This window comes from Cheilinus undulatus, linkage group 14 (genome assembly GCF_018320785.1).
Source record: "Cheilinus undulatus linkage group 14, ASM1832078v1, whole genome shotgun sequence".
Lineage (NCBI taxonomy): Eukaryota > Metazoa > Chordata > Actinopteri > Labriformes > Labridae > Cheilinus > Cheilinus undulatus.
This window is the reverse complement of record NC_054878.1, coordinates 41855527-41867915: the sequence shown is the minus strand read 5'-3', so window position 1 is coordinate 41867915 and position 12389 is coordinate 41855527. Positions and strand designations below refer to the sequence as shown.

Here is a 12389-nt window from a genome sequence, read left to right as displayed (position 1 = left end):
AACCTGGGGTCCCTGCTTTCTACTGCCGAGAGGCAGTATAGCTACAGCTGCATTGTATTTTGACAGATTTAAAAACAATGGAGAAATATCACGGATTTTGAATGTCAGACAAAAACTAGATTACATTTTAGTCTAGTTTTAGTCATCTTGATGAAAATGAAACTTACTTTTTGTCAGTTTTAGTCATCACAGATCTATGTTTGTTAGTCTTAGTCTAGTTTTTGTCATGGAAAAAAAGGCTGTTGACGAACATTTGTAGTCATAGTTTTAGTCAACAAAATTAACACTGTGTCCAAAACTGCTCCTTAATGTCTCATTTTAATTTAAAAACTCAGAGACAGCTCAGTAGACAACCCAAAGTCATCTTGCCTTGTGTTATCAAACATTTATCTTTTTACTCTCTCTTCATTAATTCCCTTTTCAATCCATGACAAAGTTATTTTTCTGTGGTTAAGCTGATGTCATAATCTTCAAGCTTTCAGAGTTCCTCATTATCTTTCACATCCAAACAGAAAGTCAGTTACCCTTAGGTTAAGACGTACAAAAATCCAAAATGAAACCGTTTTAATTGCAAAATAAAGGAATTTCAAAATGCAAGAAAAAGGAGACATTAGTCCTGATTAAATACAAGAATTCTGAGATTCATTGCAATTAAAAATGTTAATTGACAGCCCTAATTTGAATACACATTTTATAAGTTTAGGTCCTATTTTAAACAAATGATACCAACAAATTGCAGAAGTTGTGTTTTTTAAATAAACTAGCTGTTTTAATTGCAGTGAAGCTGACAATAATTTGTTGACACTGACCTTTACAATGATCAATACTTTTGTTTTTGTCTGTAGTTACATTTAAAGTACAATATATAAACTGACTTATTAAAGTCAATTCATTACATTTCAGTTTAATTCAGTGAGCTTTATTGGCATAGGAATCATGTTTATATATTGTTTTTTCAATAAAAGAACATAAAATAAATTACAGTATTGTAATTTTAACTTATGTAGAAAACCTAGCTTTAACTTTACAAATTATAGATTGAAATTGAAATAGCAAACTTGACTTATTTACAGATTTGTTTAAAACTTGAAATGTATAAATATGTAGGAGTTCTATAGGAAAATAAAATATGTGGACAGTCCATTTCATGGTGGTGGTGTTGTGATTGAGATTCTTCTTTGGTCACAATAGCTTACATAAAGTGCTGCAGCATTTGTTGCACTTCCCTCAGCAGATATGTCGGCTTCTGTTCACGGTTCATGCTGGTGAATTGTTTGTTTGCTGGTGAAAAGTGGAAAGAACTAGATGTCATTGTACAAACAGAAGGTGGTTAGAAAGTGCAGCTCTGTTTCCACCTCCTGCTGGCTGCAGCGGGTGCACAGTCTTTCATCTGTAGGGATCCGGCTTTGTCAGCGGCTCCATGGCAAGGCAGTGCTCACTAAATCTGTACAAAGCCAAAAATTATCTCAGCTGTGGATCAGTCGTAGTGCTTAGGTTGCCTGCAACTGCATATTCCCTGTTAATGAAAAAATAACATTTGAGTTTCTTGTCAGTTCTAATGAGTCTTTTTGTTGTTGAATGATTTGTTTTAGGTTGATGCATTATTTATGTATTTTTATTTTGTTATTTTTAAAATTGTCTTTATTTAGTTTTGTTGGTGTTTTTAACATGGCGTAACACTGCTAAGTAAGTATTTAAGTACTACAAAACCTGATGTTAACTTAATTTCTCTATTTGTTCCTTGTTTTAATCACCAAAAAGCTTTTCTACTGAAAGATAATTTTCTCTTCTCTCTCTCTGTTTACAGTTGTGTTTTGCACCGTGTTTCCTGGGTGCTTTTCTCTGTATCTCTGGTACTCTGAATGGACTGACAGTGGAGGAGAACGTCACCAAACTCAAGAGGGTGAGTTAGCTTTAGTTCAACTCTGTCTCAATTTAGCTGCTTACGCATTTTGTATGCACTCCTGAAAATTTGGGGAAAATTTCAGCAACGCCTGCATGTGAAAAATTTCTGAGTTGCTTATTACTTCACTGCAGGAAGTAAGATGTGATTTTAAAAAGACGCTGCTGAAATCAAGACAGAGGACATAGCAACAGATTAAGACACTCTGATGACAGAGTTTTGCCTTTATATCAGTGCCATGTGTAATTGGATTTATTAGCAGTATAAACAAAGAAGTAATACTGGTGTGCAGAAAAACATATGAAGCAGCTTCATGACATGCACAAAAAGTTCACAAACTGGCTCACACAATCTTCCCCAGAAATCACAGAAGGCTTGCAGGGAAAGTCGAGGTAAAGCAGGGGAGAAAATATATAGCCTTTTGCATTTACACATGCGGCTCACCCCCAGATTTCTTAGAGTTATACTGTATGCATGTGTGAAACACAAGATGTTAGAACGCTGTGTCTCTGTCCGTGGTTCTGAAATAGTAAATAACATTGATGGTCCATCTCAGTCTCAACACTCAAAATTTCCTTCTACTTTCATACTTTGATTTTATTCTTTGATTATTTACTTAAGAAAGGTTTCGAATGCAGGACTCTTTCAGTAGGGCAGTGCTCTCAGAGTGTGATATACAGTAAGTGCTTTATTATAAGTTAAATATATAAATGTCTTCCACGTCTAAAAATAGTCTGTGTGACGTTGGTCAGTTAGGCCAGAAAACTCTTAAACACAGGTTAAATTTGTCTCCACTTGAAGTAAAGATGGAGTGTTTGACCTTATCTGCCCTCTGCTCATTTTTCATTCATGAATGGAAGAAGGCAAAGAGGGAGGAGGATGTTCTGCTGGAGCTTGATTGATACGAGTTTTGATAGCTCAATAGAATAAGTAACAGAAAAATATGTTTCAGGATTCAAAAGTCCTTTTTTTGTAACATGTGTACATATTTCTGCTACGATAGTTGCATTAAAAGTCATTTATTACCATCTATATGAGTTTTTAGGCTTTAAAATCACATTGTAAGTCTGTTAGGTTTGACCATTACTCTTCTGACTTCCGAATGGATGTGACTTTGAGTTTGATATTTACACTGCAGACTTTATAAGTGGCCTCAGAGGTGTGTTTTTTTTTCTGAATGAACACAGCTCAGGTAAATGGAAGTTTGGTTTTCATTGTAGGTACAGTATGTGACCTCCAGCACTCACCTCTTATATTATTAGAAACTATTTCCTGTGATGGAGGAAGAGATGAGGAGGGGGGAGGGGCTGTGGAAATAGCTGGAGTGACTCATACCTTCATATATAGACGTGTGTGTGTGTGTATTTGTATGCTCGGTCAGAGCTAACTGTCATCTTGTGCCAGCTGCTCAAACGTCGGTCGCCGCCTTGCTTACCCAACGTGCTGCTGGTCACCATCAATTATTTACAAACGGAGGCGCGCAGAGCTGAAAGGCCAACCTGGTAAATGTCAGAAAGGACAGAAAATAAATGACAAATGTGCTCATTACAACGAGGACCGACACCCAGGAAATGTGAGGTGAAAATTAATCGAGCCGCACGCAGATCCAATCAAGACTTTGCCCTTCTTATTGAGCTCTTACTCACCTGTCTGATGCTTTTACCTGCGACACAACAAAACCTTAACACCACCTGAAGTAATCCATAATTTTTCCTAATATTTTAGACTTCAGCAAACATACGAAATGAACTTGATTGTAGAGTCACAGCCCAGTTGTTCAAAAGTATTCTGATCTGATCAACACTAATGTAAAATAAGTGACTACATAAATATTCACCCACTTCAAGTCAGTATTTAGTAGATTCACTTTTGGCTGTAATCACAGCACTGAGTCTGTGTATAGGTCTCAATCAGGCTCACACATCTGCACACTGAAATTTTACTCCATTCTTCTTTGCAAAACTGCTCGAGCTCTGTCAGGTTAAAAGAGGTTTGGATGTGAACAGCCCTTTCAAGTCCAGACACAAATTCTCTATTGGATTGAGGTCTGAGCTTTTATCAGCCACTTCAGAACATTCACCTAGTTGTCTTTAACATTTCTGTGTAGCTTTCCCTGTATGCTTTAGGTCATTGTCTTGATGGAAAATAAATCTTCTACCAAGCTGTAGTTCTCTTGCAGACTGAATAAGATTGTCCTCCAAGATTTGATATTGATCCAGAAGGCCCAGCAATGAGATTGAATCAAGTTGGATTGCAGGGAAAAAATAAATAAAATTTTGAATCAGTAAAACAAAACAAAAGATTTCTTATGATAATTCTTGTCCAGAGTGGTTACATATGACTGAGGCCGTTTCACCTATTTTGTTAACCAACAGCCTTTCTGTCGTCTTTTTGGCTCACTTTCATGCAATCTTTATGAGTGGTGTGGTTTTAGGCTTTATTTAGCCTTAGAACAAACATTATCCTCTAAATCTGTCTAGAAAAGGTTTGTATTGATAGTATGACGACTGAGTCCCTTAAAATGACAGTGTGACCATTGATTCACAAAAAGCCAATACAATGTTTATAAGTTGTAACTTTTGAAAAAAAAAAGTTCAAAAATCTGTGAAGCGTTTTTATTACCATTAAATTCTTCAAGTTTAATTCCCCAAAATCCTAGTTGGCACAAGATGCCTGATTTGAGTAATAACTGATAAAAACATAAAATCATCTGATAAATGTCTCTAAGAGCAAAGAGAAGGTCCTTCAGGAAAATATTTTGACTTGCTTGTGTGACGCAGCACTGGCCATATTTTCACCTCAGGTGGCAGAGCGGCTTGTTTGGCCTTAATTAGAAAACCACTTCACTTTAAAAACGGTTATAAGTGGAACATTGGCTTGTATTTTATATGTCAGGTGTTGAGGTGACCTTTCAGTAGATGTCAAAAGGAAGTTTTGCGTGTGAAAGAGCAGTAACACACACACATTTTATTTACTGTGGAGTCATAAAGTCTGAGCCCACCAACCTTCTGATTCATCATAAGGAGAAACAAGGACACAGTTTATGACCTCAGATTAGATTAGACTCATAGATGCTTTTAAGCTTTTTCATAAATGAATTTTTCATCTTTTAAGTTCATTGTATGACCACTAAGCACTAAAGGAATATATCTGCCTTAGCCATGCTCCAAAATGACCAGAATAAACAACATCTACAGGGGGCTGATAGAGGTGTCGATCATAACCGATTAGTCAACAGCTACTTGGCCAGCCACTGATACTGTTGGCTTTAAAACGTCCCTCCATCCTGCATTGTTTTGGAAAGAAACTCTCCACCAACTGGAGTTTGATCACATCATCATTTCTCACTTGGTCTCCCACTGGGAGTTCAAACTGTTAAACATGGTGGGAGATGTTGGTGGGATGGACCTGATACCTGAGTAGGAAGTCAGAAGTTTCTTTATCTACCAGCTACTGGTGTCCAAAAATGTTTGAAAAGTTTCTATAGAGTCATTTCCATCTTAAATAAGTAACACTAAGAGAAGAGGAAAGAGTAGAAACACTGCTGGGTCTTTGTGGTGTCACATACGGGTGTTCTGATCATCAAATCTGGTGGAGAGGTGGTTGCATGGATAAAAAAGGGAGTTTCATCTGGAAGATTTATAATAAAAAATTCAATCTGTTGGGGCACGCAGATGGCTTAGTGGTTTAAGGTGCTACCCATGTACTCGGGTGGCCCAGGTTCAAATCCGGCCTGTGGACCTTTGCCGCATGTCTCTCCCTGCTCTCTTCCCTGTTTCTGACTCTATCCACTGTCCTCCTCTATCCAATAAAGGCACAAAATGCCCAAAAATAAATCTTAAAAAAATAAAAAAAAATTCAATCTGCAACTGTCTTTCAAATAAGCTGTCCAAAGCACACTCTAGGTTTTCTGTGTAATTAAAATGCCTTCATTTCACATGACAAATACAGTTTAAAAGATAGTGACCTACTCAGGTCTTCTTCTGGGCCATTGTCAGCACCTGTGAGAACTTCTACTGAACAGATGAGTATGAGGATCATTCTCCTCTGAAGTGTAAGCCCATTGGTTCAAAACACAGGAAGGTGTCACATACCAAAAGAAAGGGGGAAAAGGTGGTGTGTGAGGCTGGCCACACGCTAGGTGATTTTCAAATCTTAAATTATTTTAAAAACATGTAAGACCACAGACATAAGGGAAATTTCAAAAAATTTTTCATCTGATAATCTTCTGAGCCCACACAGACTCAGCCAGGCAGTCAGACCACTGGAGACCACACACCTGCCAACTTGCCATTGACCTCAGGAGTATACAGAATCTCATTTGATCAAACGTGACTTTAGAATAAAAATAAACATGGATGACTGTGGATATCCTCTGCTTGCTGTTCCTCACCACAGGCTGTCCTGGGGCATTTAACTTTTGCATCTAAGACCATAAAACAAGGAAAAGAATCAGGATGAAATACGCTACCCAGTCTGCTTGCTCTCAGTGGTTGTTGTTGGTATTCCATCAGAGGCACTATGGCCTAGAATCGTAAATATCAAACATGTTTGATATTTACAATTCGATGTCTGGGAGGATACTTTTTGAAGCAGTAAAATAACTGTGTTGACACCACACACACTTGAGGATTAGTTAGACAAATAATCATTTGCAAGAACCTTCACTCGTGATATGCCACCGCAGTAATTGGGTAAGCCTCAGGTCTCAGGTCGGCCTCAGGTCAAGCTTAAAATTGTGTTGTGTGGCCAGCCTGAGGAGGGAAAAAAGTAGTTAAGTGAATAAAGGCAATGAATAAACAGAAAAAGAGAAGGGAGGACCAATACAAGTAAAATGAGAGAAGAGGTCTACATATACTGTAGCATGCCATAATTAAATTTAAAGTTGATAGACTAAGGCCAAAGAATAATGCATCTCTCACGATCTGCGGTAGACACGCATGCCGCTTACTAATAACTAAAGAAAACACAACTATTCACTCAGCACAGTCATAGGAACACCGCACAGATAGCCAGAGCATTTCTTTTCATTTTAAAAAAAAATCATCACAGAGTGCAGATGGTCTAGTGGATAGGTTACACCCATGTGCACAGGCAGCCTGGGTTCATGTCTGGCCTGTGAGTACTGTCCCGCATGTCTCTCCCTCATTCTCTCATCCCCGTGTCCAAATCCATCCTCTGTCCTCCTCTCTCTAAATAAAGGTACAAGAAGCCACAAAATAAATCTTTAAAGCAAAAAGAAATCCCAATTTTTACTGAAAAATTTCGCAAAGGCAAATTCATTATGACACGTGTTTCACAAAAAAGAAGGCACATTTCATCATTGAGACCAGGATGCTTTTAGTTGTCCGATCCAGAAAGGCCCACGCTGGAATATCACACTTTGTGTTAGGATCCTCCATGACACCAATAACTGCACTGTTCTCTTACTAAGGGTTTTTTCTCAATTTAATATGCACTAAAGAAGTTTACAGTATTGACAATGATCATCAGTGAATCATTTAATAACCGTCAAATCTCTGTTCACAGGACTACACAGACGCACTGATCTCCAACTACTATGTAAGTTTGTCTGATCAGTCTTCAATTTTCTTGTTTTTTTATGGCAAAAAAGATATATTTTTTAACCTATTAACCAAAGTGCACTGACTTGATGAAATAAATTGGATTAGGAGTTTTTCATTGTCTTAAAGTCATCTGTTTTTATTTCAGTTATGGCCTGCTGTCCAGATCGCCAATTTCTACTTCATTCCACTGCACCACAGGTAAAAGTCTAAAGCTTCATTTACAAACAAATAACCAACAGAATTAATCCTATGACTTAGAGAAACAGAATCAGCTTTATTGGACAAGTGTGCTTACACAATAAGGAATTTGACTCTGGTTAGCTTTGCTCTCAATGTACAGCAGGGTCATCAACTACATTTGTACAAGGGCCAGATTTTTTCTAAATGGGCATTTTGTGGGCTAAACTTTTAACCAAACAATTTTTTAAATGGTTTTATTATTTTTTTAACATATTTTTATTTTGTTTTAAATGTTTGCAATTTTTAGGCTCTAACTGGGCGATCAGTCACTTTATCTTAACCGGCCACAAGGGGGTGACTGAGATATTTTAGTGGCCCCCAGGCTGCCAGTTGATGATCACTGATGTACAGGAATTAAATGTCAAATACAAAAATAAATAAACCTGAAAAAGACTCAAAAGAGTTGAATATGTATAAACTTTTGTTAGGTTTTTTCCTAGTATATATGAATCTATGTGTATTGATTTTATGGTTGCAAGATGTACAAAAATTTAGTATAAGATATGTAAGGATGTGGACAGAGGCAGATAAAATAATTTTAAATACTTTACATTAATTAGTGCACAGGTGCTCATCTGGTGAGGCATTCTGCAACAGTGGGCTTTCTTTTAGTATTTGAGTTGTAAAGTGGAACACTGATCCAACGTTTTATTATTGTCCCAAGCTTCTAGTGATGTTAATCTGGGCCCCTTTTTGGTGATTTGGATTATAGCCTCGGTAATAAGAGACGCCGCTTTCAGCCATTTTGGCTTTTTAATAAATCAACTAAATATGGCAGTATTTTGACCTTTGAAAATCTCAATTATTATCCAAAATGCATGCACACAAATTTAATAAAGTCATGATCATTTCTGGTATCTAAAGCCCAAAACACACTAGCACTGTGTCATATGGCATGCCTCAGTTGCTGCCCCAAAACACACTAATAGCTGCGTGTCATGGGTAAAACTTCCCTTCAGCCACTGCTGGGCCACTGGCAGGGAGATGTTGCAGTGGCTAAACCAAGGTGTGCTGAAAAGACTATAAAGCATGCCACTAATCATGATTTTAAAAGAATTTAATGCACTTATTACAGACCTTAATTATTCCTGATTAATACTGGCAGTTCTTATCTGAATGTGTTAAATGTAAAGTGGTTTTGTTGGTGCATGCACGTTCAAAATGTGATTGTAGGTCATATTTGAGGGAAAAACACTTTGTCTTTTCTGTCTAAATGTCATGAGAATCAGACTCATCGTCCTCACTGTTAAAATTCTGTCAGACACTGTTGTGAATAAATCTCCTCCTCCCGCAGGCTGGCTGTGGTTCAGATCGTCGCTGTCGGCTGGAACTCCTACCTGACCTGGAAGGCCAATAAGATGTGAGGACGGTCACAGGTCCGGCTTGTGCTGTTGTTCTTGATGATGATGGTTTACACTCATTTGTACTGTGTGTTGGACGCGGGCCGCTCTAGTCTAACTCACTTTAGGCTTCTCCGTCTCCTGATATTTAAAACGTGTAAAACTGTGACTGAATCACCGGTAAAGGTCAGGAGAAAGTGCTCGTCTACACTGAGTGACAAATTCACACTTGAAAGTCAAACTTGCATTTGCAGAAATGTCTGTGAAAGTTACTTATTTATGGAAATGGGATTTGGAGACGGTGTCACACTGTAGCCACACATACGCACAAACACAAACTCACATATTAACACCTACATGTAGAGAAAGAAGCTTTAGAATCCATGTGATGTATTGTCACTCACTTGAAATAACTGTATGGTCAGAGGCCAGTTTAACACTGGACTTGTGCATTAATGAAGAGCTTATGTACCTTAGAGTCTCTTTTCTAGATATCATGTTGTCTATCATGTATATTAACCAGCATAATCTTTTTATTTCTTATTTCTCTTTACCTACTTCATTTATGTCACTTTTTTCCTACATTTCCCAAAAACACATTTTTAACAGCCCTCAGGGGAAGGAATGAGCACCCTGATGAAGATTATTTTGTTATAAAAGTACATAAAGGGAGTCATAAAAAGTGATAATCTCAAGTCTTACAGGATAAAAGATGCTATGCATTATCGTCTATTTGTCAGTGAAGCTACTAGCCTGATTTTTGGGTCAAATATGCAGCCTTTAAATGAAGCTTGTGAAGTCATGCACAGCAAAGTTTTGGCATTTAGCAGGTAACCGCTCTGAGCACTGTTGCAAGGCAGTAGCCATATGGGCACCAAGGATAGTTTACTGTTTTTCAGGCTTTCTATAAGGAGATTATTTCTCTGTATGTAGAGAAAACTCAACAAACAAATCATGAAAACTCAATTTTTCAGTCATTATTTTACAGATACAGGTGCATCTCAAAAATTTAGAATATCTAGAAAAAAATATTTTTTCTTCCTGTCATTTAATTCAACAAGTGAAACTTCCATATATTTTAGATTAATGACACACAAGATGAAATATTTCATGACTTTTTTAGTTTTAATCTTGACGAAGTCTGTAATCTCAAAATATTCAAATATTTTGTAAAAGTCAAATTATTTGTCAGTTATTTCTCTCCCTGTAGTTAAGTTCACACAACCACAATCATGAGAATGACTCCTGCTTTCCAAGTAGACAAGAGACAGACACCCTCCACAAAGAGGGTAAGCCTCAGAAGGTCACTGCTGAAAGGCCAGGCTGTTCTCAAAGTCAAACAAAGCAGATTTTAAGAACTTAAAGGAGCTTCTCAAGAAGTGGACTGAGGCTGGAGCCAGTGGATTAAGAGCCACCACACAGACGTGTCCAGGAAATGGACTACAAGTGTTCCTAGTGTCAAGTCAATCCTGACAGCAGACGTCATCGGCGTCTCACCTAGGATAAAGCGATTAAAAAGGACCTTTGCTTAATGGTCCAATGTCCTGTTTTCAGGTAAAAGTACATTTTAACTTTAAATCAAGGTCCCAGAGTCTGGAGGAAGATCAGAGAGACACAGAATCCATGGTGCTTGAAGTCCAGTGTTTCCAGTCTCCACAGTCAGTGATGGTTTGAGGTGCCATGTCATCTGTTGCTGCTGGTCCACTGGTCTTTATCAAGTCAGAGTCAACACTGTCAGACAGTCTTTCAGGAGATTTTAGAACACTTCATGCTTCCATCTGCTCAGAAGCTTCATGCAGATACTGCTTTCCTTTTCCAGCAGGACTTTGCTCCTGCCCACAGTGAAGCCAAAACTACCAGAAACTGGTTTGCTGACCGTGGTAGTACTGTGTTTGATTGGCCAGTCAACTGGTCTGACCTGACCCCAAAGAGAATCTCTGGGGAAGATGAGAGACACCAGACTCAACAATCCAGATAAGCTGAAGGCTGCTATCAGAGCAATCTGGGCTTCATAACACCCCAGCAGTGCCACAGACTGATCGCCTCCATGCCTCATCACAAAGATGCAGTAATTCATGCAGATGGAGCTCCAACCATTTACTGAATGGTGGATGAGCATAATTTTCCAGGAAATCAACATTTCTGTGTTATCAATCCTTGTTTTGATTGGTGTTTTGTGATATTCTAATATTTTTAGATTGTGGATTTTTGAATTCCATGAGCTATAAACTGCAATCATCAACATTAAAACTAAAAAGAAATATTTACCTTTATATGAGATGAATCAAGAGTATATAAAGTTTAACTTTTTTAATTAAATCACAGGAAAAAAAATAAACTTTTCATGATATTCAAATTATTTTAGATGCACCGGTAAACAATGAGATACTTTGATCCGTAATTATAGACCCATTAACATTTTGCAGTGTGTGTATTTGAATTTCCAGAAGCAAATGGACTCTGCATTGACAATCACTATAAAAATAAAGACTTGTCTTTTTCTAATGTAAATGGAATCTTTATACTAAAAATGTGACCAATTTTTATTAACAAAATGTTACCTCTGACTTTTATCTAATAAAGCTCCACAGCAGGTGATGTCAGTGTCGTGTCTGACCTCGCAAACTTCTGTGTCCTGCTCGTCTCTGGCTGGGTGGGGTTTGTTTGGAGGGAGATGTGGAGGCTGCTGAGCTGCGCCGTCAACCAAATAACTGCACACATTTGTTTCCCACACAAACACACTTGGCTGATACGAGGGAAAAACAAGCGGAAAGCGTCTGACGAAACCACTGAAAATCTTCCAAATAGCCTCTTTGCCCCCGAGGGAAATGAGCCTCTCCCCAGAAAAGATGAACATTTTTGGATTTAGGACCAAAGCTGACTGTGTTTATGGTTTAATCCAGGATAATTAAATGAAGATATATCACACAGGCTTGTTAACACTGTAACCTGAACATGAGGCATGATGGAGCTGCTTCTAAATGAGATGATTTCAGCTTCAAATGGGTTCAGGAAGAGACTCAATAAAAGGGTTGGATTATGTTTCTAACATCTGTTAGTGAGGATGTAAAGACATACAAATTGCTCTGCAAAACATATCACCACATGTGATTCTATCACATTTGAAAATATGTTCCAAGAGACTTTTTAAAACATGATTCTTTGATTTTAATACTTTTGATTTTAAGGTAGCACAGTTACTTTAAAAAATCCAAATTTCAAATAGGTTGGGGTGCTGTGTATAATGTAAATAAAAACAGAATGTCTTGCTAAAATAATACAAGGTCTTCCCTGAAAGGGATGTCTGTATGGGAGCAGATTCTCTGAATCTTATCATGA

The 12389-nt window shown here is 37.7% G+C and overlaps 1 protein-coding gene across 1 annotated transcript in view; it reads left to right on the top strand.

Annotated features, from left to right (window-relative positions):
- mpv17 (mitochondrial inner membrane protein MPV17) overlaps positions 1-10977 on the top strand; it is a 29721-nt gene extending 18744 nt beyond the window's left edge. Inside the window, exons 5-8 of the mRNA XM_041804590.1 lie at positions 1808-1903; positions 7433-7465; positions 7616-7668; positions 9005-10977. Of these exons, the coding sequence (XP_041660524.1) occupies positions 1808-1903; positions 7433-7465; positions 7616-7668; positions 9005-9074 (252 nt within the window). The 3' untranslated portion in view covers positions 9075-10977. The remainder of the gene's footprint in view (positions 1-1807; positions 1904-7432; positions 7466-7615; positions 7669-9004) is intronic.
- Positions 10978-12389: the final 1412 nt, after the last annotated feature.